Source organism: Myxocyprinus asiaticus, chromosome 17, assembly GCF_019703515.2.
Source record: "Myxocyprinus asiaticus isolate MX2 ecotype Aquarium Trade chromosome 17, UBuf_Myxa_2, whole genome shotgun sequence".
NCBI classification, from domain to species: Eukaryota; Metazoa; Chordata; class Actinopteri; order Cypriniformes; family Catostomidae; genus Myxocyprinus; species Myxocyprinus asiaticus.
In genome coordinates, this window is record NC_059360.1 from 48,238,347 (window position 1) to 48,264,061 (window position 25,715).

Here is a 25,715-nt window from a genome sequence, read left to right on the forward strand (position 1 = left end):
AAAAAAGTTATAGCATAAATTATTTGTTATCACAGTGTTTAAAAACATCTCCAAACAAATAAAACATAATAATTGTACATAAGAACTAATTACACATGCAAACACAACAATGACTAAAGGTTTGCATAGCATGCAGACATGATTTTAATAATGAGATTTCACAGAATGAGTTTCATTCTGTGTCATTTGAGTCATCATTGAGTCTGTCATGTATTTGGCGCCATCTCCTGGTGGACATATGTAACATTGTGCTTCATGTGGATTATCTAATGATCTATGCATCTGATTATCTTGTGTGTGGACTCGTTTGAAAGATAATCGCGTATGTCATGTGTATGTGATTTGATATTTTGTTCTGTTTATGTTTTGTAAAAGTTATAACGGAAAACGCACCATATAAGCAACACCAACATAATTGTCAAAGACATACTTAGCTATTACTCACTATTTTTGTCTGTGAGTAAAACAAATAGGCTGGTTGTATTCTACTCTTTAAGAGTTTTCCAACAACATATGACACGACTATTTGATGAGTTTGATGTTTTTAAAAAAAAAAATTGCACCGTAAATATTATAATTAGTAATATAAATTATCAAAACGAAACACTTCAACGCACTGGTTCAGTTTTGTTCATAATGTCTACATGATTGGAAAGTAGAGCTAAGCTTTCAAACGATACCTACTGTGTGTTGGTCAAGACTGTAGTTATTAATATAATGATTATTTTTTTCCTCGCTTGAAGGGTTAAACGCTTCAGATCAGACTGAATATTGTTAACATTGGGATTCATCAGAAGGATCTGCAGAGCTACACAAACACTTCATAACATTTTACTCATATTATAGTTCTTCTGCAGTTTATAAATTATAGTATCTATCCTACTTCCTGCTTTTCGCCTCACCGTGACTGAAATGATCACCCAGTAAACACTGACGTGCTTTTAAATGAATCCGTTAAAGTCATAAAGCTGAAAAGAATGAGTTGTTTTTCAGTTTAGTTTCAATAAATGCTCTTCTTGGATTGCAGAGTAAGTTGAGTTCTGAAAGTTACCGTATGTTTTCATAGTACAATGTGAACCATTTTAAAAGGATGATATGACCCCTTTAATCCACTCACTATAGACGGCAGAGGAGAAAACATGGAGGCATTTGAGGCTTTTGTATTGGAGCGGCAGTGGAGAACCTAACAGCTGTATGTTCTTACCGGGCTGTCCCGTAACCCTATGTATTTCACTAGAAGGGTCACTTTCCATTTCGCACCTGGGACGAGTCTTTCTCAGATGGAAACCCTTTCGAATATCCGCCAAGAGTTGATCAATGATACAGCCATCCTCCTGTGGCACTGGTCCTCTTCGGACTAGAAAAACAAAAATGGGTGATTCTTCAATCTGTTCTCCATGGATGATTAATGAGAAAATGATTAAGACAAAAGAAGAATCATTCAAACTTTAAGGATGTAGTATAATAGCTTTAAACCCCTTTAATGAATGAATCACTCACTGATCTTTCCATCTTCTCCTTTCTGTCGTTTAGAGTCTTCCTCTGCGAGCTGCTGTTTCCTCTTCTCGGCTTTAGCAGCTTGTTCTTTACGGATCTTGTTCTCCTGCCGTAACAAACAACAGAACTGCAGCTCTCAGCTGGAATAAATTTACTGACTGTTCTGTCATGCACAACTCATTCACACAACAATCAGCTAATGGTTGGGGAAAATAAACTAGGATGTTGTGAGTGCCAGGGCATTGCTATTCAGTTGCTAGGGTGTTGTGGATGGTTGCCAGGGTGTTCTGGGTGGTTGTCAGGGCATTGCTAGGTGGTGGATGCGGTGTTCTGGGTGTTTTTTTTAGCATGTGGCTATGTGGTTGCTAGGGTGTTGCCAGGGTGTTCTGGGTTGTTTTTAGCATGTTCATGTGTGCATGCTAGTGTGTTCTGGGTGGCTGTCAGAGCATTGCTAGGTGGTTGAGAGGCTGTTCTTGGTGATTTTTTGCATGTTGCCATGTGGTTACTAAGGTGTTCTGGGGTTTAGTATGTTGCTATGTGGTTGCCAGGGTGTTCTAGGTGGTCAATAGGGTGTTCTGTTTTTTTTTTTTTTTTTTTTTTTTGGTAGGTTACAATGTAGTTGCTAGAGTGTTCTGGGTGGTTGCCAGGGTGTTGCTATGCTGTTGCTAGGGTGTTCTGGGTGGTTTTTAGTATGTTGCCATGTGGTTGCTAGGAGGTTGCCAGGGAGTTGTTAGGAAGTTCTAGATGGTTGCCAGAGCATTGCTTAGTGGTTCATATGGTGTTCTCTGTGTTAAGCATGTTGTTAAGTGGTTGCTAGGGTGTTCTGGGAGGTTGCCAAGGCATTGCTAGGTGGTTGATAGGGTGTTCTTTAGCATGCTACTATGTGGTTTCTAGGGTGTTCTGGGTCGTTGCCAGGGTGTTCGCCAAGGTGTTACTAGGTGGTTGATAGGGTGTTCTGGGTTGTTTTTAGCATGTTAATATGTGGATGCTACATTGTTCTGGGTGATTGTCAGGCTACTGCTAGTTGGTTGCTAGAGTGTTCCGGATGTTTTTTTTTAACATGCTACTAGGTGGTTGCTAGGGTGTTCTGGGTTGTTTTAGTATGTTGCCATGTAGTTGCTAGTGTTCTGGGTGGTTGCCAGGGCGTTGCTGTTGTTGCCAAGGTGTTGTGGGTGGCTGCTAGGTGGCTACTTAGTAGGTCAAGTCAAAAGATAGTCTGGTCTAGGTGGTCTTCCAGCTAAAAAAAGTGCCCAAAAACCTCTAAAACCAACCAATAGAACAAACTGGGAGACCAGCAAACCACCTCAGTCTGGTTTAAGCTGTTTTCCCCCCCAGAGTTACAGTTATAGATTATACTAAAACATCCCACTGACCTTTAAGGCTTTGAGGAAGAGGTCACGGAAGGTCTTGATGGTGCTGAAGAGGTCGTCCAGTGAGAGCTGAGAAACATCTTCACACAGATACTGAGCAAGATCACCCTTACGATTCTCAACATTTGAGAAACGCTCCTCCAGAGCTTTACATGCAACTACGTTATTCTACAGGAACATCACAGGACATTCAGTATCAATAAGATGTTTAGATGACATTTAATAAAATGATTTCAGTGTACAGAAGTGTTTGCACCTCAATGACCCCTGAAAACTGCTCTTTCACATCTTCAACCGATGAAGACACTTTCTTCTCTGCGTCTTTTAATCTCTTCAGAAGAGCATTCGTTTCTGACTGAATTGATTCCAGATTTATGCTGAAAGAATGAAAACACAGAACTATTGAGAAATAATGCTGGTCCTGTGACACCCACTCAGAGAATAAGCATTTACATTTCTACACTCACACAGCAGAAATGTGTGGTATTATTTACCCGGCTGCTTTCGCACATGCCTCAATATCATCTGGAAGATTCAGCAGCTCTGGGTGATTTAATTCAGCTTCCTGGAAATCACAAGATCCATTTTACCCTCCTAATCCACCACAAATCCAAGATGTAATGGGAGATGAGTTTAAAATCACTGCATTTTTAATGGTTCAAATATGCCCCCAATTTCAGTGTCAATCAACCCACAGTTTAACCGAATAGTTCATTTTCTCACCCTCATGTTATTTCAAACCTATATGATTTTCTTTCTTTAGTGGAAAACAAAGGAGACTGAGTTTGGTGGTATAAATTCCTCTTTTAATGTATGGAAAAAAAGAAGCTCGGACATTCTGCCTATCATGATCCACGGAAGAAAGAAATTCAAATGGGTTAAGAACAATATTTTTTGTATTTTTCTTAACTATTCCCTTAAAATCTCCGTATTCATCCATCAGGCATGTGAGGTATCATTTAAAACTTAGAATCTGAACTTTTCACAGATACCCATCACTTCTGCATTTATTACTTACAATAACAAAATAAGGCCTGAAAACATTCGTGTTGAAAATTAGCACCCCCTAGAGGTAATGGGGTAGAAATATTAATAAAAATAAGTCTCACATAGCACCTAAATGGACAAGTCATATATCAAATGAAAGCTCTCATTCTCAGGAATGTGTCTGTACAGTTAATTTTGCCCTAATACCACAGTTCGAAAGATTTTCAAAAGAATCAAAGTGAAACATGATTTCTGTAAGTCGTCAAATACAAACGTCTCCGATAACTGCTGCTGTAAGCCCCAAATAGCAGAAAACTTTCTGCTTTTACTTTAGGACGTTCTCTAAAAAATTGAGCCATTGTTTACTTGTCTGCATGCAAAACAAATCATCAGAAAATATGTTTGACAATTGATGATCAAATGTTATGTCGTCGCAAAGGGGAGGATCTCAGCTTTCTAATGACACCTAGATTGAGCTTCTAGTCCACTCAGAGGCCGAGATATTCAATGAAACAATGAGAGTGGTGCATGAACTGAAAATTAGACTGAATGTCTATGGACGAGCACATCTGTGAGGGATAAAATGAGTTAGAGCGCCACCTACATTTCAGATCGGCATTTTGTGACAAAATGAGAATTTATTTTTTTCTAGTGCTTGCTACCATCTAATGGAATAAAATAAGACTTTTCAAAGTGAGGTAGAGTGAACAGAACCAGATTACATGTTTACCAAAAAAAAAAAATAGTCCTGCGCCAAAGTCACGCCATTGGTCGAGCCAATGTTGCTCCGTCGGGCTGGACGGCTGCTCAAACAAACAGAGTCGTTTTTATAGCGCCAAAGAAACTGTGTTTACAGTTTGAGGAATTCAACCCATGAATGGCTTATTTATATTTGTCTCTGCATAATAATTTGAGATGGGAGAAAGTATTTTAACAAAGTCACACTCCAGCTTTGAGAAATTAACTTAATTTTTCTAAAATTATTCAGTCACTCTGCAGTACCTCCAGGATGTGATGTAGGAGGGTGATGCGACTCTTGTTTGCTTTAGTTTCAGTCAGTTTCAACAGGGAACTAATCTTGAATCCCTCAGCATTTCCTGTGTGACTTCCCTGCCAGAAAGGAAAAGTTTAAGATGGGGAACCAAGTCAGTGTAAAACAGAATATCTGGGTGTATCCCTCAAGAATGGCCTTTTGGTTACATATAGGGTTTCAGATGCCCAAGGAGTTTGCATGGATAAACACTTTTATATAAAACAGTGAGATAAATACAATTAAAGTAGTAGAAACTGATCAACGAATGAACCATTTTGCCATTACAGAACCCTTTATAAATGATTGATTTTGTTGCAGATTCTTACATAGTTGAGAAAGTTTCCAACATCAAGGATGAGCTTGCAGAAACTGGGCAGCAGAGAACTTTTCCTGAGACCTGTGGAGGACAAAACACACACTTAAAGTCAGCAAACACTAAAGAATAGCTATGTTCTGAATAGCATGCTATTTCTGCAGTATATAGCAAGTATACTATGCATTATAAGTATGCAATATTTTTTGCATGCATAGAACCACCTGGATGACCTTCTACATTTGTCAGAATGTGCAGTATAGAACGTAACACACTAGAGGTTGGCCGATAGTAGATAACTGAAGTGGTGGAAAAGGCCAATAAGAGATTAATCATCTGATAGTTTTTAAAAATTGATGTAAAGAATGGATTTATAATAAAAAAAATCTTAGTCTTTTTTTTTACTATGACGGGCACGGACACAGAGGCTACAAGATATGAACATTTTTGAAAAATAAAACATTGCAAAATAACTAAATATCACAGCATGATGCTTGATGTAAAAAATGTTTTATACTTCTAAAACATTTTTGCACTTCTGTTTTTGCAGTTCAAAACAACAGAACTCACATTTTACATGTTTGTACTGCATTTAATAGAACATCACAAATTCATATTATGCGAACATTATGTTGGGCAATTCCACGGAAATGTTAACCACATCAATTAAAAATAAGTTACCCAATGGACCAATCACCCTTTTAAATTCTATAGTGGTGTTAATCATGGATAATGCTGTCCAGACCGCTAGAGGGCGCCGCTTGCTCACACAATGCTGACTGAAGCACTGATTGCAGTCTATTTTTCAACGCAGCCTTTCAAGCTTTTGTAATCGTGCAAGACCTTATTGTCATTCCAATCTTAACTTAATCATGCAGCCTTAACAGATACCATACCAATGTCTCAAAGTTAAAGTTTGCTGTTTTCAAAGCGTTTGGATGGTTTTACCTCATCATGTGTAGGTAAGTGTCACGTAATGAGGGTTTTTCCTAATTAATGTGAGAATGAGAAATAAATTCTTCTTTGGAGTGCCAACCCTTCTACATTCTGTAGCTATATTTCTGGATTGTGCATTTGAATTCATAGTTTTTACAAAGTGTGATAGTTAATTATAAATGAACCATCGGTTTTTCATATCTGCGTTTTCATGCTTAAACCTATGGTTTAATTTGGTCATTAATTGGCTGATAAATATCAGTGGCCAATACATCGGTGCATCCCTAGTTTGTTCAACCAAAATCTCAATCAGAAAACAATTAAGATTTGGTGCATAATACAGGCTCTTATTTTGAAATGACAGACTTACAGTGCTCTTTAAGTATGAATCAAACTAAGCTTTTTATAGCTTATATATATTCACCAGATGAAGGGTTTTGTATTATATACATTTACCAGATTAGGTTTGAGGAATACATTTTATTCACAAGATATGAATTTGGAGACAATATATGCGCAGTTACAATTTAATAATATTTTTCGTTTGCATGCCCGCGCTTCAATTTAGGTACTTGAATGTCTAATCAAAATAACAAAATATGCACTGAAGTGGATAAAAATATGGATGAATCTAGTCAATGATGAAAGACTGACGAACACGGAGGAATAAAAAATATCGTCAACTATCGGCATAGATTTTTGCCGATAACCGATAGTTTCAAAAAACAACTATCGACACAGATTAATTGGTAAAACCGATATATCAGTCTATTTCTGGAATACACCATATTGATTCATCAGACTTCATAAATGTTCAAACGACTGCACACAAGACTGGACTAAAACTGCTAAATTACCATGTTTTAATTTTCAAAAGCAGTGTGCTGCATGTACAGCTAGTATTCCATTCCAAAGTTAATCAGATCCACCGTGAACTCGGACATGACAAATCAACACTGTGTGGGACACTGAAGATTCACAAAAGCATCCAAAAATGTGACATTCAGTATGCATATTATGAGTTCAGCTCTTTTAATATCTTCAGTGCAGGAAACCATCAGAGAACAGCAGCAGCTGACACACACACACACGCAATACATGTTTGTTTTTGGTTTGTACTCACTCTCACAGGCCGACTCCACCAGATCTACTTTGGGCTTCAGAATATCGAGAACCGACAGCGTCTCCTCACACAGCAACATGCACTCAATCCTCAACTGATAACTGAGAGACAATCAAGATGAAAGTACAAACTAGGACTGTAAATCATCTTTATTCTCTGGTGGATATTATCAGTGGCACTCCACATCCTATGTGTGACTTTAAAACACCTTAGTATTTGATGCTTTAGAGAAACTTTACCATGGAACAGCCAGAAGTAAGAGGTAAAAGCGGTCAACTTTGGCCAGTTTCTCTGGATCTCCTTGAAAGGACTTTAAGTTGTCCATCTGGAGGCACAGAAAGACTACAGTTAAAGGTTTTTTTGGATGATACAATGCTTTCTTGTATCCCAGCTTAATATGCAGAGTCAACTATAAGTAAGCCATTCATAGGTTGACCTAACCACTAACCCAACCACAATATGGCTCATGAAGCTTGGCTGTGAAACAAATGAATTCTCATACCGTTTACACACTTCATAGTGAACTAACCTCGTGTTTTTCTGGAAGCAGTTTCAGAAGCTGTTTCAGGGCCTCAACGTCAAATTTAGAACAATCGCCATTCTGTATCATTGCCACAAAGTCTTCATTAGAACTGTGCGGGAGGAAAACAAGCAAAACAATGCACATATGAATGTCCAGCCACAGGATCAACATCTCCAAAACATCTGAACTTACCATTTAAACTGCTTCAGAAATATGTTCAGATTCAGATTCTTCTTGGGGTCAATAAATGAAATCTGGAAGAAAGTCAGAGAAAACCATAAAGTTTTTGTGTGACATTAATCAAAATCTCTAAGTCAGATGCCCAAGGGCCAAAGTTGGCCCACGATGACCTCTGATTTGGCCCGCCTTGCATTTTGTTTCCCCTCGTCATATACTGCTATTGACACAGCTTTTCATTGCATTAATTTAGCAGAGTAATGTTTTTTTATGTAATGAAATCATAAAAGGAGGGGAACCAGGGCAAATTTCATATTTTAATATAATAGTTTGCACGGCCTGAAATGGCATTATACCGCGTCTCCGTAAGCAAGCGACGCTATAAAACCAAACCATTCCTGTTTATAATCAAAGCTGTCAACACCGTAAGCGCGTGATGTTGCCGTGGAGCGATATAGTTCAGCCACTTTTATCTTGGCGCTCCCTCGTTAGTCAAAATGAAGCACATTTGCAAGAAAGGCAGAAACAGCAAAAATGGATTAACTGCAGAAGTTCACATAGATGCATTGTCCTTTGTTAGTTGGATGATGAAGGCTTTTGTTGGCAATTAAAATGATAGTCTACGTATTCCATTTTAAGAGTGTAGTCCATCAATAGACAAAGGTGATGCAGGCAGAGATCAGTGAGGTGCATCGCAGTTCAACCGGCCAGTAATTTCGTGAGGTCCATCCTAAGTCCAAGGTTCAGGCAGTGGCATATGGGGTATCCCATGTCTTACAGCTGGAGTTGGCATCAGTTCATCCTCTGAAGTCCATCATAATAGACTGAAGTGATGTTTGGCTAGCACTGGCTGCGTTTAGTCGTCATCACTCAGAGACACATAGCAGTGGAGTCCAACACGAAGCAGGAACGGAGCAGGATCTAGCCGGCCCTGGTATGAATCCCGAGGTTGAGACAAGGAAACAAATAGAATATTATTAGTTTAGATGTCGTTCAATTTTATGCAGAGTTATAGATCATGATGAATGTTTCTGGTTCCGGCAGACCTAACTAAAGCAGCCAAATTGTGTTGATGGATAAATTAGGTGTATGCCTGGCTAAATAGAGGAGTCTTTAGTCTAGGCTTAAACTGAGTGTGTCTGCATCCCGAACAGTGTTAGGGAGACTATTCCATAGTTTAGGAGCCAAATAGGAAAAGGATCTACCTCCTTTAGTGGATTATGATATTCTAGGAACTATTAACAAGCCAGAGCAAGTTAATTTAACAGGTCAGGTCTACCCCAAAAACTCTTCCAATTGTCTATAAATCCTATTCTATTCTCCAGACACCACTCAGACATTCAGTGACACTAATCTACAATAAACCTTATCACCACGGGGTCCAGAGCATATTACAGTGTCTGACATTGTTTTGCAAGGTCACACACCTCTTTAACATTAGTGATCTCAGACTGGCAAAGCTGGACAGCATTAGTGCATTAAATTGAATAACAATTTTAGAAAATCTACATTTAGCATTAGCCAGCACTTGTAAATTTGATCTGATGTCAGACGCTCGAGCCCCGGAAATGCATTTAACAATGGTGGCTGGAGTCCATTTCCACATTCCTTACAACAGAATCACCTATTATTAAGGCGCTTTCAACATGATTCTCAGGGGCTCTACAGCCGGAACTGAAGTGTGCGTACTGGAACCGTTGCTCGCTGTACTACCCACATCCGAAACAATATCTACTGGCTTCTCTTTCTCACTGACCTCCACTAGCGTTCGGATGTGTTTCTCTAAGTCATAAACCTTCTCCGTCAGCCTGACTAATTCCTTGCATTTCACATGTGAATCCCTCACTGCTGATAGAAGAAGCTATAGTAAACATGTGGCATGCAATGCAGGAAGTAGTAACATGAGCAGATGCCATGACTTACCGGAATTGTTTGTTATGATTGTTCTTGAGCGGTGAGGGTTTGAGATCGATGTGGTTCAATGTGGTTCCTGCTCAGCAGATGTTTAAGATTGATGCAATAATCCGTGTAAAACACAGTGGAGAAAACGAAAGCACGCAGTCGAGACGCGAGATGTATTCGAGCGGGAAAAAGATATAACGGGTGCGTGAGGTAAAATACGCGCAGTTGAAACAGCTCCTCATTCCAAATCTGAAGAAATGCTCTCATCTCGTCCTCTGTGTCAGTGCGTTAGTTTTGTAGGCTTTGTTAATTTAATAGCCAAAATATTTGGAAATATGTGAATGAGAAAAAAAAGTTTATTATGCAACGTAGAGATCATGCAACTTTGTAATTATTAAAAAATGCCCCCCATATGAGCTGTGTACGGAGAGAATTCCCCATTTTACAGAAATGAATTTCAGGCCCTTTGTTTGTTATAATGCAATGATTACTTTCAGCCCACGGCCCTCAATCAAGTTTGATTTTTGGCCTTTTGTAGGAAAAAGTTTGGGCACCTCTGCTCTAACAGAACTTAAGTGTGTTTCTATACATAAACAAAATACTACATTTGTTACGTCAAGATCACTTGAAAAATAACTCATGAAATGCAAATAATGCATGGCCTTTGTGGGCTTCTGTATGTTCGAAAAAAAAAACATTTACTAAATCCTTGTGCGACCCCGCGTCCACATGTTGTATTTTGACATTGCTATATGCGCAGTCGTATTAATAACAAGCTCCTCTTCTTTTCTTGACCTGTCTGGGAGTCGTCCCATTCTGTGGAGATTTCTTTCTCCATTAGAGGTTTTCCTGAGTCAAAACTGATTTGAGTTGCATGAGTGATCCCGATCCGAGTTCTCCTTTCTCTGGAGCGCAAATATCGGACAGCCTGCTGGATTCACGAGCACTTCGGCGCTCCAGAGACAGCGCACGCCAGAGTCACGTGAAACATTCGCGTGTCAGATGGGAAGAATATTTAGTGCTTTTAAAGTGCCAAACGCACGTTGAAGGTCATTACATTTTCTGGGGCGGCTGCAGAAAAATATTCAATGCTGGAAAAACCCTGTCCATGTTTCTTCAATTCTCTCAGTCTCACGTGAAGCCCTGCCCAATGATAGATAAGCCCACACTGTGCACATGATATTTACACATCACAATATACACGATATAGCAAAGACTCCATCGGTTGACACTTCATATTGTTGCCACGATATATATCGTCATATCGCCCAGCCCTAACGCAACGCATCATTTAAATGAATAAAAACCGACTGATTAATGTTCACAAGACTCTAGACTGTCATTTAAGGGTTAAACTTCTGACGCACCGAGTCACATGACGTCGATTTCATTGAAGCGCTCCTACAGATGCAGCGGCAACAAAAGTCCCTCTAGTAAGAAATCTCTACGTTTTTTTCTAAGTATATTTCGTGTGTCAGCGCGCTGATAAACATGACGTCCACATATGAGGACACTGGCACCACATTCACACAAGTAGAACAAACAGGTTACTAATTTTGAATAACTTTCAACAAACACATCTGTGGGTCATTTAGCTTCATTAATATACATTTATATTTTATTGTGTCACTGTACATTACAGTTCTATTCAATAACATTAATAAATGCATTCCTATATTTACTGTGTATTATCACATTGAGAATTAATGCATGCATCCAAAAGCTGATAAATGTCTTTCAGAGGCTTTATATGGAGTTAGGATGAAAATAAGGTGCATTTCAAACTGTTCCGAGACCAGTGCAGACAGACAGCACACTGGAGGTTAAGTCATTCACTAAATAGGGAGCATCCTATAGCTCTCTATGCAGTTAAGTGCATTCACTCCTAAAATCTGATCAAAAGTTCAGTTTCAGGCTGCAGATGATGTTTGGATCACTCAACATGTTTGACAGACAGCTTTACAGAAAATCAGCTGTAATGTCTCAAAAACATGAATAATCAACACACCTGGAAACAAACAATTTGATGGAAAAAAAATCAGACTTTCTATACCTTAGTGTTATTTAAAATTTCACAACATAGTCCCACTGTCCATATATGTGGACGTACATTTTTAGGAAAACTATTTGGTCTAGAATTTTTTTTTTTTTTTTTTTTGCTTGTTTATTAGGAAACAGAAAATGCACACAGCAGTCACGCTCGGGTCTCGGGAGGATATCTCCGTACTGTTCTAGGATGCAGCCCATTCATCTTGCGATTATCATCGCAACAAGATTTCTAGTGGTTTTAGCTCCACACAGAAATTCAATGGACTACATTTAAAACACCATCCATTTGTACCATTTAAATGAATCAGTTTTCATCTTAGCTTCGAGAGAACAGTGGTTTTACCTCTTTTAGTTCTCTCTTGACAGGTGTAGTCGGGGTTTTGTCTTTAGGTTCAGCCACAGGCAGACAGAAGAGCTGCTCAATGCTGCTGTAATTCGGCTCCAACGCTGAATCAGATGGAACTGAAGCCCACATTGAAGGACCATCTATGAAAGAACAACAAATGTGTGAGACAGACTCTTACAAACAGCTTTGAAACCTTAACAGCTGTTAAAAAGGTTGTCCTGGTCTTGTGTTCTCATAGATATGCAGTTGGTTTCTGATTGCTGCAAATTCTCACCAGTAACCGCTCTGGAATTGAGTTTCTGCCAGTTGAGTTTCTTCATCCTGAGGGAGGGATGAGGGCCGGTTTTCACAGGACTGGAGTAAGATTGTCCAAGAGCCTGGAAGTTCCTGGCCATTATCACATCACCCACACCTGGAGGAGGAGGGGGGCAGGGGGGACCAGAACCTGGAGGAGGCGGAGGTGGTGGAGGCCCCATACCTGGTAGAGGAGGTGGTGGAGGAGGAAGGGCTCCCATTCCAGGCAAAGGAGGTGGTGGTGGTGGACCTCCAAAACTCATCCCTGGAAGAGGTGGTGGTGGAGGTGGACCTCCAAAACTCATCCCTGGAAGAGGAGGTGGTGGAGGTGGACCTCCAAAACTCATCCCTGGAAGAGGAGGTGGTGGAGGTGGACCTCCAAAACTCATCCCTGGAAGAGGAGGTGGTGGAGGTGGACCTCCAAAACTCATCCCTGGAAGAGGAGGTGGTGGAGGAGGTAAAGGCATCCCTGCTCCTGGTAAAGGAGGTGGTGGAGGAGGTCCAGCTCCTGCTTTGAGGAGAGGAGAAACCATACTGGGCAGAGGAGGTGGTGGAGGTGGTAGAGGAGTGGATGAAGCCTTTGTGGAGTTGCTCAATGTCTCCTGATTGATTGATCTGCAAGAACATTCCAGTTTCTTATCCTTTGTCTCCGTCTGAACGGCTTGATGCTTTCTTCCAAGCAGGTGACCATCAACATCAGAGGAGCCTTTGGATAGTTTGGCAAAGACGAGACGCTGCAGAATCTTCTCACGGGAATCCATCTCAGCTGAAACATGAAAACATTCGAGGAATTTGCTTCAGATCTCATTTCAAAACAGACCAAATTAAATCTTTACAGCTGAATTAACATCCTTGGTCACTAAGCAATTACCGTTTGTGTTATTCCATACTTTTGATGACTTTTTTTGATGGAAAATTGCTGGGTATAACTGGGCTAATATCTAATATATACAGTTTTTAGGTCACTGTGTGAAATTTTGAAAAACATGATCCTTGTTTGGATTTGCGCTCCATCAAGCTGTGCTTGAACGCAAGAACGTGTTCTCATCTTGTGATGTCTGCTGTCAGTGAGTGTGGTTTGTTCTCTGTATAAGCTGCACGTTGCCTATACAGTGAGTTTCGCTTACTGCCCCCTGGAGAAAACAGGTCGTACTAAAAGTTTGAATTCCTCAGATAAAAGAAACATTCTTTATTACGGTCTGGAGAAATGATTAATTGCATTAATTTTTTTTGCATTATTTTTTATATAAATTAAATCGCACTAAATTAATGCGTTAAATCGACAGCCCTATGAGAAACTCACTTATTTGTCATTTTTAGTTTTGTTCATGGCGATCAAATCAAACATTTTTCAATAACTGTCCAATAAGTGAAAGGACAGTATTTGGAGTAAAAAGCCCCATAAGCACCCCCCCCCCCAATTAAAAAAAAAAAAAAAACATTTAATTTAAGAAAAACAAGCATCTTGCCATCTCAAAAGTATTTGCATAAGTTGACAAATTTTACCCTATACTTATTGCCCAGATTATCTACACTATCACTATAAACCCCAAGTGTGGAGTAAAAGGCCCCCCTCACCACTTTTTTTTTTTCACCACAATTTATCTAAACAACCTTTCGTTTTGTTTGCTCCATTAATATTCAATAAAAACATACACTCGGGACCTGGGTAGCTCAGCGAGTACTGACGCTGACTACCACACCTGGAGTCGTGAGTTTGAATCCAGGGTGTGCTGAGTGACTCCAGCCAGGTCTCCTAAGCAACCAAATTGGCCCGGTTGCTAGGGAGGGTAGAGTCACATGGGGTAACCTCCTCGTGGTCGCGATTAGTGGTTCTCGCTCTCAATGGGGCGTGGTAAGTTGTGCATGGATCGCGGAGAGTAGCATGAGCCTCCACATGCTGCGAGTCTCCGCGGTGTCATGCACAACGAGTCACGTGATAAGATGCACGGATTGACGGTCTCAGAAGCGGAGGCAACTGAGACTCGTCCTCCGCCACCCGGATTGAAGAGTAACCGTGCCACCACAAGGACCTACTAAAGTAGTGGGAATTGGGCATTCCAAAATTGTGAGTGGGTGGGGGGCTTTAGCCCCATTGTACGCTAAAAATAAAGAACGAGAGGATGCGTTCAAACAATACCATCGTACATGTCCAAAGCCTTGGGACTTTTTTCTTAAAGCACATTCAAAGACAAACTAAAATCAGAAAAGGCCATACAGCACAAAGGCCATTTAAAAATAGACCTAGTGTTTGTTAACTCTAAACAAAACCAATCTGATTGCAGTCTAACTGGTTGTAAATTGAGATTCATTAACAAAGGGAACTCACAGCTCTGTGCGATCAGTATGGCTCGATTAGTGAGCACCTCCAAAGCCTGCCAAACGTCAGATCGATCTGGATCCAGAAGAAGCAATGCTTGCAACATAGACAACAGCTGCAGGGATGAGGGGAAACTGCTCACCTACAAACACAAAGAGTTACTGACGTAATAAACATCAATCTATAAAACTCCAGACATTTAATGAAATGCATAAAATTGGCAACATAATTGCATTTTCAATAAACACCGCTCATCGAATCAAAACTTTAAAAACTGGACTTGAACAAAACACAATAAGGATGGTTTGACAAACGGCTCCAGGTCATATACTCTGCAATATTCCAGTGCAAGCAAATAAGAAAACACGGCACTCACTTTATTAAACAGTGATGTGAAGACTTCCTGATGGTTGCTCATGTCAATTCCTCCATAAACCCTCAAGAGCTCCTCCTCATCTTCAGCCATGGCCTCTTCAAACGCCTCACACTGGATCATCAAGTCTTCATCATCCTCTTCTCTAAACCACACAAACACATATGCATGCAACACATTTATAAAGCACAATTCTTCTTTATATTACAGTCCATGTTTTGCCAGTGACTGGCTTTTTGAAGGGCAACAGAGCAAAGCAGTGGATTAACATGAAACTCACCTTAGCTTGGGCAGCAGGTGAAGCAGCTGTAATCCTGGTGGACAAAAAATAGTTTGATATCCATGTATGCACCCTATATGACACTGTAATCCTTCTACTTCTTTGGGTTAGTATATTAAGACCAAAGTTGTGTTAAAAACACAAGACATGAGTGAGGTGCAAGTATGAGATCCATTCAGCCCAGGTGAACGCAATTAACACTTGATCAGTCCAATGGCTATGTTTCATTTGCATACTAGCATCCTAATCATACTATTTTGTAGCATGCAGTATCCCTCTATCCCACAATGCAACATGCTCAACCTTTCCTTTCTAATGTGATGAATGCCCCGGAAGCAATTTTGAAATTGAAGCTACTCTTCCTGTTTTTGCTGCGTATAGATTATATAGTATGTAGTGTGTACTCTACACACTGCATACTGCATCTAGTATGTATGCTGGTATGCCATTTCAATTTCTTTGTCTTGAGCCATTATTTGATTGGACTGTCAAGATCTTTTTACACAAAATTGTGCAAAAAATGCAAAATAACCATTTTTACTTACAAAGACAGGTTTACTTACAGGTCATATTGACAACAATGAGAGTGTTTACATACACGATCTTACACTGATTATGTTTAACACCTTAAACTCTTTGTGCATTTTTGGGCTGCTGCCCCCAATTTTTCACAATCTAATTTAAAAGTTCACCATTCACACATACTGTGGACTAATTGCAAAAAAAAAGTAACATTTTTCAAAGACACCCCCCCCCACCCACATAAAAAAAAAGATTTCAATTTTTCATAAATAATATTTTATGTGTTTATAGTCTTATGATAATGAGAAAGTTAAAAATAAATAAATAATAATAATAATGTGTTGTCCTGAATTTGTAAACATGTAATTCTGGTTCTGTTCACTCTACCTCACTTTGAAAAGTCTCATTTTATTCCACCAGATGGCAGCAAACACTAGAATTGTTTTTCTCTCCATCACATTCCATCACAATATACAGATCTGAAATGTAGGTGGCGCTCTAACGCATTTTAACCCTCACAGATGTGCTCGTCCATTGACATTCAGTCTAATTTTCAGTTCAAGCACCACCCTCATTATTTCATTGAATATCTCGGCCTCTGAGTGGACTAGACGCTCAATCTAGGTGTCATTAGAAAGCTGAGATCGACCCCTTTTCGACGATATATAACGTTTGATCATCAATAGTTGATAACATATATTTCCAATGATTTGTTTTGCATGCTTTTCCTTCTGGATGGCATATTTTGTTCTGGACATCTAAGATATAACATTGGATTATTCACACAAGCAAGCTGACAGACAAGTAAACAATGGCTTATTTGTTAGAGAACTATCTAAGGTAAAAGTAGATATAAAGTTTAAAGCTATTTGTGGCTTACAGCAGCAGTTATCGGAGCATAAAAGAGATGTTTGTATTTGATGACTTACAGAAATCATATTTCACTTTGTGATTCTTTTGAAAATCTTTCAAACTTTGGTATTATGGTAACAAAATAAACTATACAGTCACATTTCTGAGAATGAGAGCTTTCATTTGATATATGACTTGTCCATTTTAGGTGCTATGTGAAGGACTTTTATTTTCATATATATATTTCTACCTCATTACCTCTAGGGGGCGCTAGTTTTTTTAACATGAATGTTTTGAGGCCTTATTTTGTTATATTATGTAACATAAATGCAGAAGTGATGTTTATCTTGGAAATGATCCAATTCTAAGCTTTCAAATGATACCTCACATGCCTGACTTATTTATACAGAGAATTTAACGGTTTATGCGTAAATTTTTTCGTGATATAGCATCCCCCCTTTGGACCGGAGTTTAAGGGGTTAATAAGCCAACAACAGCAAAGTCGTCATTTACATTTTGCTATTTTATATCTCATGTAAATGCGTTTTGTCAATTTTTTTCAATACGCTGATTTTTGGTAGTGATCAGAATATTAATGTGCATGTAAACGCAAACTAAGTTTTAAAAAAATGTTTGTTCTGCATTTTACACTATTTCACATACGATTCTTTAAAAATAGTAGACAGCATACCGTTTCTGCACAGTATGCACTAAGCAGTATGCTAGTATTCTATTGCAAGCACAGCCAGTGTAAATGAAAACACTTGATTTGGTGAATCAGTTGAATCCATCGCAACTCAAGTATAATCATCTAAAGTATGGTAACATTAGTTAAACATACCAATGAACTCCTTGCGCATCTTGTCTCTTTGCCGCAGGTCGTCGGTGCTGAAGATGAGAGCGTTGATGACGCTCAGGAGGGTGACCATGTAAGGCACGTTATCTGTGGCTTGTAGTTCATTCATAATCACACTGAATCGATACTGCTGTGTCTTCACACACTTTAAGAGAAAACAAAGGGACATGTTAAAGATTTTCTAAATCAAACTGGTCAAGCTAACTGACTTAAATGACTTCAGATGTCCATCTGGTTAAATGGGCGGGTCATGGTTGAAAATAACAGGGTGGAAATTCAGTGGGTAAAATTCACCACTACATGGTCTATGAATGATATCTAGCAAAACATATTGTGAACTAATATATTTTTGTTTATTTCAAAAATTACATTAATTTCCCCTTCTCATACTCGGATAGACATGTTATTCTTGACCACATATTACTAACATCACAAAATAAAGGAAAACATAAATAAAAAAAAAAGAGTTACGCAGTTCAAATAACTCTAAATAATTTTGCTGAATGGCTGATAAATAAATCCATAAATAAATATATAAATACTTAAATGTCCGGGAAGATGTACAAATAATTAAATACATACATAAATAAATAAATGCACCAATTAATGCAAAATAGTACAGTTTATTTATTTATTTATTTGTAAATCTCCCTGCACATTTAATTATTTATATATTTATTTATGCATGAATATGCAGATTTATTTATGTATTATTTTTGTCGTCCATAGATGTCACCTCCGGTGTGTGTTATGTCATTTAATAACACAGATCTTTAATTAAATGTCAGAGTATCAGGACAGAACCAAAACGAAGCAAGGACAAAGCAATAATAATAAACAAATGAATACACAAATTAATAAATAAATGTGCATATTTGTAGATAAATAAATATGTACATTATTAATTATGCAAGGAGATGTACAAATAATTAAATAAATAAATGCATCCATTTGTGCAAAATAACACAATATAATAAATAAAATAAATTGTTTGGGCAAATGCAAAAATGTCAAATTGAAAGATGATTTTTAATTTCTTTAATAATTAATTTATTTTTGTATGTAATATTTATTTTTCCTTTGTGCAACATGCTAATGAGAGGATGTCAATCAAACATCAGTAGGCGGACTTTATGAGACTACAGGCTGATCTTTATAAAAGTGCTTCGCTTGACTATCACGATTTTCACAATCAATCAATAAATAAAAGTTTAACAAAGGATCTTGCTTTTATGCATGTTGTGTGAAGGAAAAATAAATACAGAACAGCATGCAGAATTAAATAAGTGATTAAAGAAATATAGAAATGTGGAATAAAAATCAACTTTCAATTTTGCATTTCCCCAACCATATATTTATGTTTGATACTGTATTATTTTTGCATTCATAGGTGCATTTATTTATTTATTTGTATATCTCCTCGCACATTCAATTATTTACATATTTATGCATGAATATGCAGATTACTTTATTTATTTGAGTATTTATTTATTTATTATTTTTGCAGGTTTCGTCCTCCATACTCGCACACTTCATTATTTATAAATTTGATGAAAGGATGTTAATTAAAAATCAGTATATATATATATATATATATAAATGCAGAACACTGATGTTTAACAACGAAGGAAAAATAAATACAGAACAACATAATAAATCAATGATTTACAAAATCTAGAATTAAAAATTAGCTTATTTTATTATTTATGTTTTAATTTGTATTATTTTTGCATTAATGGTTGCATATTAATTTATTTATTTATGGGTTTGTATATCTCCTCACACATCTAATTATTTATATACTTATTTATGCACAAATATTTGGATTTATTTATTTATTAAGTATGTATTTGTGTATTTATTTATTGTTTTTGCAGGTTTTGTCCTCCATAAATAACACATAAAAAACCTAAATTCCACATTTATCACAGATGAATACATGTGAATACATGCACAACAACCACTTAATTTTATGGATAAAATGATGATTTAGCAGTTATTTTTGTCAAAGATGATTGACATGCAGGGGACATGAAGAAAAGACACTAGTGCAATAACTGAAAATGATTTAAATGATTTAAAATGTGACGTTTAGCCCCACAGCGGTGTGTAACGTTTTAAATAGTCTTCTGTTTACCAAGTCTATTAAAATTGTAATTAGGTCAAATTAAAAATCATAAATACCACAGGTTGCACTGGGGACTTAAATGGCAAAAAAAAAAAATGAATCTCTTCACCATTAAAATATCCATTTGAAATCCCGCTGCTAAAGGTAACATCATTGCTCTAAAGAAAATAAACTCTCCAAAGACTATTTTAGTTCAAATGACACTTCCAAACGCACTTGCTGCTGTTTACTGACCTGATATCAACGACTTAAGAAGATTCACCGACCCAGACAGACACTTGCCTTGTAATGGTCCAGGGCGTCCAGAGACAATCGGTGTCCCTCTGAAGAGAACATGCTGAGGGCCGCCAACAGCTCAAACACCTGCTTCTTCACCATCGTGTTGGACGTGTCCAAAGCTGGAGGAAAATGGAGAGGAAACATCGCAGTTTTAGCTTCCTCCTCCATTGTGTTCTCCTTCTCCACTTCTGGGATGTTGGTAGCAAATTTTTGGGGGACGTAACATGAACTTTGTACATCTCATGGTTAAAAAAACAGCCAAGCATGTGATAGGTGTGAAGATTGTGCAATGTAGATACTGCGAGCACTGCTTTGCAGAAATGTGCTTTCTAAAATGTATCTCGACTCATGAGTGTAAAAGACTAGTCGGTGCACAGTTTCCAAATATAGACGTATTTGGATAAGCGTTACTTCAAGGGATTGTTCACCTAAAATTTAATTAATCAGTCATTGTTTACTCATCCTCATGTGTTTCCAAACTTGTATGACTTACTTTCTTCCATAGAATACAAAAGAGGATTAGTCATTTATTTTTCAATGTATGGAAAAAGTTGCATTACAAATGAATGGAGACTAACGTACTGCTTAATAATCCTTAATCACAGCAGCGCCATCTTTAATTTTTGACAGGAATGACAACGAGGCTGTGAGGGATAGACTTACAGTCTCTTCAATGGCATGCAAACCATTGAAGAGAGTCTTTCGCTCACAGCCTGCTTTTATTCACATTAAAAATTAAATATGGCACTGCTGTGAATAAGGTGTATATTTCCTTTTATGTTTCATGTAAGAAAGAAAGTCTGATAGCTGAAGGAATGACTTTTATGAGCTGATTTCTTTTTGAATCTACAGGGTGAAACACACAGAGTGACCAGTGTAATCTGATTCCTGAACAAATGATTCTACTGAGTCGGTTCTTTTGAATCTACAGGGTGAAACACACAGAGTGACCAGTGTAATCTGATTCCTGAACAAATGATTCTAATGAGTCAGTTCTTTTGAATCTACAGTGTGAAACACACAGAGTGACCAGTGTAATCTGATTCCTGAACGAATGATTCTAATGAGTCGGTTCTTTTGAATCTACAGGGTGAAACACACAGCGTGATCAGTGTAGTCCGATTCCTGAAGGAATGATTCTACTGAATCGGTTCTTTTGAATCTACAGTGTGAAACACACAGAGTGACCAGTGTAATCTGATTCCTGAAGGAATGATTCTAATGAGTCGGTTCTTTTGAATCTACAGGGTGAAACACACAGAGTGACCAGTGTAATCTGATTCCTGAACGAATGATTCTAATGAGTCAGTTCTTTTGAATCTACAGTGTGAAACACACAGAGTGACCAGTGTAGTCCGATTCCTGAACAAATTATTCTAATGAGTCAGTTCTTTTGAATCTACAGTGTGAAACACACAGAGTGACCAGTGTAATCTGATTCCTGAACAAATGATTCTAATGAGTCAGTTCTTTTGAATCTACAGTGTGAAACACACAGAGTGACCAGTGTAATCTGATTCCTGAACGAATGATTCTAATGAGTCGGTTCTTTTGAATCTACAGGGTGAAACACACAGCGTGATCAGTGTAGTCCGATTCCTGAAGGAATGATTCTACTGAATCGGTTCTTTTGAATCTACAGTGTGAAACACACAGAGTGACCAGTGTAATCTGATTCCTGAAGGAATGATTCTAATGAGTCGGTTCTTTTGAATCTACAGGGTGAAACACACAGAGTGACCAGTGTAATCTGATTCCTGAACGAATGATTCTAATGAGTCAGTTCTTTTGAATCTACAGTGTGAAACACACAGAGTGACCAGTGTAGTCCGATTCCTGAACAAATTATTCTAATGAGTCAGTTCTTTTGAATCTACAGTGTGAAACACACAGAGTGACCAGTGTAATCTGATTCCTGAAGGAATGATTCTAATGAGTCGGTTCTTTTGAATCTACAGGGTGAAACACACAGAGTGACCAGTGTAATCTGATTCCTGAACGAATGATTCTAATGAGTCAGTTCTTTTGAATCTACAGTGTGAAACACACAGAGTGACCAGTGTAATCTGATTCCTGAACGAATGATTCTAATGAGTCGGTTCTTTTGAATCTACAGGGTGAAACACACAGAGTGACCGGTGTAATCTGATTCCTGAACGAATGATTCTAATGAGTCAGTTCTTTTGAATCTACAGGGTGAAACACACAGAGTGACCGGTGTAATCTGATTCCTGAACGAATGATTCTAATGAGTCGGTTCTTTTGAATCTACAGGGTGAAACACACAGAGTGACCAGTGTAATCTGATTCCTGAAGGAATGACTCTACTGAGTCGGTTCTTATGAATCTACAGTGTGAAACACACAGAGTGACCAGTGTAGTCCGATTCCTGAACGAATGATTCTAATGAGTCGGTTCTTTTGAATCTACAGTGTGAAACACACAGCGTGACCAGTGTAGTCCGATTCCTGAAGGAATGACTCTACTGAGTTGGTTCTTATGAATCTACAGGGTGAAACACACGTGACCAGTGTAGTCCGATTCCTGAAGGAATGATTCTACTGAGTCGGTTCTTTCGAATCTACAGGGTGAAACACACAGAGTGACCAGTGTAATCTGATTCCTGAACGAATGATTCTAATGAGTCGGTTCTTTTGAATCTACAGCGTGAAACACACAGAGTGACCAGTGTAGTCCGATTCATGAAGGAATGACTCTACTGAGTTGGTTCTTTTGAATCTACAGTGTGAAACACACACCGCGATCAGTGTAGTCAGATTCATGAAGGAATGACTCTACTGAGTCGGTTCATTTGAATCTACAGCATGACCAGTGTAGTCCGATTCATGAAGGAATGATTCTAATGAGTCGGTTCTTTTGAATCTACAGCGTGAAACACACGTGACCAGTGTAGTCCGATTCCTGAAGGAATGATTCTACTGAGTCGGTTCTTTTGAATCTACAGAGTGAAACACACACCGCGACCAGTGTAGTCCAATTTCTGAACTAATGATTCTTATGAGTCGGTTCTTTTGAATCTACTGTGCGAAACAGACAGTATGACCAGTGTAGTCCGATTCTCCAAAAAATGACTCTTATCCGCCAGTTGTTTTGAATCTACAGCCCACAACATGCAGCGCTACAAGTGTAGACTGAATTCTGAACAAATGATTCTTTTGATACAGTTCTTTTTAGTAAATCCAAAAAATAGCCTACAGCGTGACCACTGTAGTGCCGTCCCCAAACAAATGATTCTTAGCAACTGCCTCTTTTTAGTGAATCACAAACACTTACATTATTTGAAGAAGTTAATGAATAATTTGACTGACTGTAAGAACTATAGTACATTTATCTCTGATTTATTATATCTGCTCTGTCGAAATCTGAAATAATTTGGCAACAGACTGCTGAGGGCAGTAAATACAACAAGAATTGCATTTCTTATTTTTAAATAATTGTTCCTTTAAAAGTTCTAAAAGAATCGCCAGAATCGTTCAAATGAATCAGAATCAGAAACGTTCAATTCCTTATGATTCCCATCCCTACATACAGGTTTGGAACAACATGAGGGTGAGTAAATGATGCCAGAATTCTCATTTTGGGGTTAAAACTATCCATTTAAAGTTGCTCTACCTTGTGACAGCTTGCGCACGTATCCCTCATTGTCTATGATGAAGTGAATCCCGGCAGACGAGTTCATGACCGCTTTCACGCAGTTAACACATGTCAGCTGCAGCAGCGCGTCTGCGATCCGAGAGCAGCCGTGTCCGGACAGCCGGTCCAGAGCCTCCAGGAGCAGATCGAGTCCAGACAGCTCCAGAAACTGGACCATCCAGGCCTCATCGCTCTTCTCCAGACGCTTCTTCAGACCGGAGTAGTTGACGACGGTCGGCACCTGCAGCAGACGGATGCAGAGCTCTGCGTCTGCGTTTTCTAGGTTGGCCTCCTGCGAGGGGTCAGAGTCCTGAGACGACCCCAGTCGACCCCTGACTGCTGCCCATTTCTTCTGGGCTCCATCTGACTTCACTGACATGATGAAGATGATGATGATGAGGAAGATTCTGGAGAGTTAAAAAGGCAGAAAATACAATTACATTGACAGTTTTTGTATTAAACATAAAGCAGTAATTGCAACCTATTTTAGTCAGTTTTGATTTCTTGCTGACTTTAAAGAATGCTATATAGCCAGTGACATTTTAAATGACAGTTTAGAGCAATCAGACATTTAAGAGTCTTCTTCCAGGGCACAATGGTGATCATTTGTGAATCAATCCCTGTATTGTTTGAACCAACATTCTTTAGGTTACGAGCCCAGATTTTTTAACCTCGAGGCTGATGCACCACCCTGTAATATTATGTTATTAGACAACACTGTGTATTCAGAGCTCTACTGCACAGAATAATTAAATAAACCTTCAATTACTGGAGGAATGAATCTAACAAAACCGGTCAAGAAGACCGGTTTTATTTGTTTCAAAAAAAATTAATGACAATTAACCCTCCTATGGTATTGAAAAATGGCACCTCCCTTTGTAATTCACGGTCATTTTTGACCGGAAGGGTCAGATGTGTAACCTTTTTTTTTATTTTTTTTATGATGATGATAATGATACCATTTCTTCTCTGAAGTAAGAACAATAAAATTATGCATTTCTCTTGTGATTTTATGCTATTTTGATCTTATTTACATGTACATTTCTAAATTGTAATGTTAATTTGCATATACAAATAAGCAATTTTTTGGAAAATAAATAAATAATAATAATTAAATTCAGAACTTACACTTCTATAAGTTGAAACATGAAGGAAATATGAGAATGTGACATAAATTGGAATCAGATTGCTGCCATCTGGTGAATAAAATATAAATAACATGACTTGAACACCATGTCATGCCAGTAACGGCCAGTAGATGACTGTAGACAGATATTGTGTAGTCTGATGACTTGTTGTAACCTACTTTTATATTTTATCACAAGATATGCATTTGAATATATATTTAGACATTATCAAACTATTATTTAAGTTTAGCATTTTAAATTGATTTGAAGTGTCAGTTTTTGCATGTCATTATGTTTGCAATCAAACCTGACCATGGTGTTACAAAGAGAAGACACAGAATAAGCATTTTTCTACCAGTAATTTATTTCAAACTTAAAAATGTAATAGCTCAAATTAAATGCATAATAAACCTGTCTGTGTGTGTGTGTGCGAGTGTGTGTGTGTGTGTGTGTGTGTGTGTGTGTGTGTGTGTGTGTGTGTGTGTGTGTGTGTGTGTCAGATTGCTCTCATCAGCTGGAAAACAACAGATGGCTTGTAATGCCAACAATGACCAAAAGATATCTGAAGACTTTGGTTAAAAATGACTGAATACCATAGGAGGGTTAAGGATATTTTACTCCCTGATTTCTATTACTGTAATGCAAAAAAACAAACAAAAAAACAAACTGATATAAAATTGTACGGTATTTATACATCGTGATAATGTTTGTTGTGCTACTTCCTTTAATTTGTGATTATTTAAATGCAAAAGAAACAAAAATGACATTATTTTA

At 38.1% G+C, this 25,715-nt stretch overlaps 1 protein-coding gene across 9 annotated transcripts in view; it reads right to left on the reverse strand.

Moving 5' to 3' along the window:
- The window catches only part of LOC127455162 (inverted formin-2-like), a 44,743-nt gene that overhangs the window by 5,514 nt on the left and 13,514 nt on the right, over positions 1-25,715 (reverse strand). For 2 of the 9 annotated variants that reach the window (XM_051722801.1, XM_051722800.1), the window contains exons 2-20: positions 23,794-24,221; positions 20,164-20,279; positions 17,739-17,898; positions 15,524-15,557; positions 15,247-15,388; positions 14,880-15,012; positions 12,531-13,316; positions 12,254-12,396; positions 7,975-8,036; positions 7,789-7,891; positions 7,499-7,584; positions 7,260-7,360; positions 5,214-5,284; positions 4,857-4,964; positions 3,362-3,432; positions 3,124-3,244; positions 2,871-3,035; positions 1,501-1,603; positions 1,205-1,357 (exon numbers count right to left, since the gene is read on the reverse strand). In XM_051722801.1, the coding sequence (XP_051578761.1) occupies positions 1,205-1,357; positions 1,501-1,603; positions 2,871-3,035; positions 3,124-3,244; positions 3,362-3,432; positions 4,857-4,964; positions 5,214-5,284; positions 7,260-7,360; positions 7,499-7,584; positions 7,789-7,891; positions 7,975-8,036; positions 12,254-12,396; positions 12,531-13,316; positions 14,880-15,012; positions 15,247-15,388; positions 15,524-15,557; positions 17,739-17,898; positions 20,164-20,279; positions 23,794-24,193 (3,058 nt within the window). In that variant the 5' untranslated portion in view covers positions 24,194-24,221. Of the gene's footprint in view, positions 1-1,204; positions 1,358-1,500; positions 1,604-2,870; positions 3,036-3,123; positions 3,245-3,361; positions 3,462-4,856; positions 4,965-5,213; positions 5,285-7,259; positions 7,361-7,498; positions 7,585-7,788; positions 7,892-7,974; positions 8,037-12,253; positions 12,397-12,530; positions 13,317-14,879; positions 15,013-15,246; positions 15,389-15,519; positions 15,558-17,738; positions 17,899-20,115; positions 20,280-23,793; positions 24,222-25,715 lie in introns of those variants that run through there. The other 7 variants (XM_051722803.1, XM_051722802.1, XM_051722805.1 and 4 more) reach the window with 7 other exon arrangements.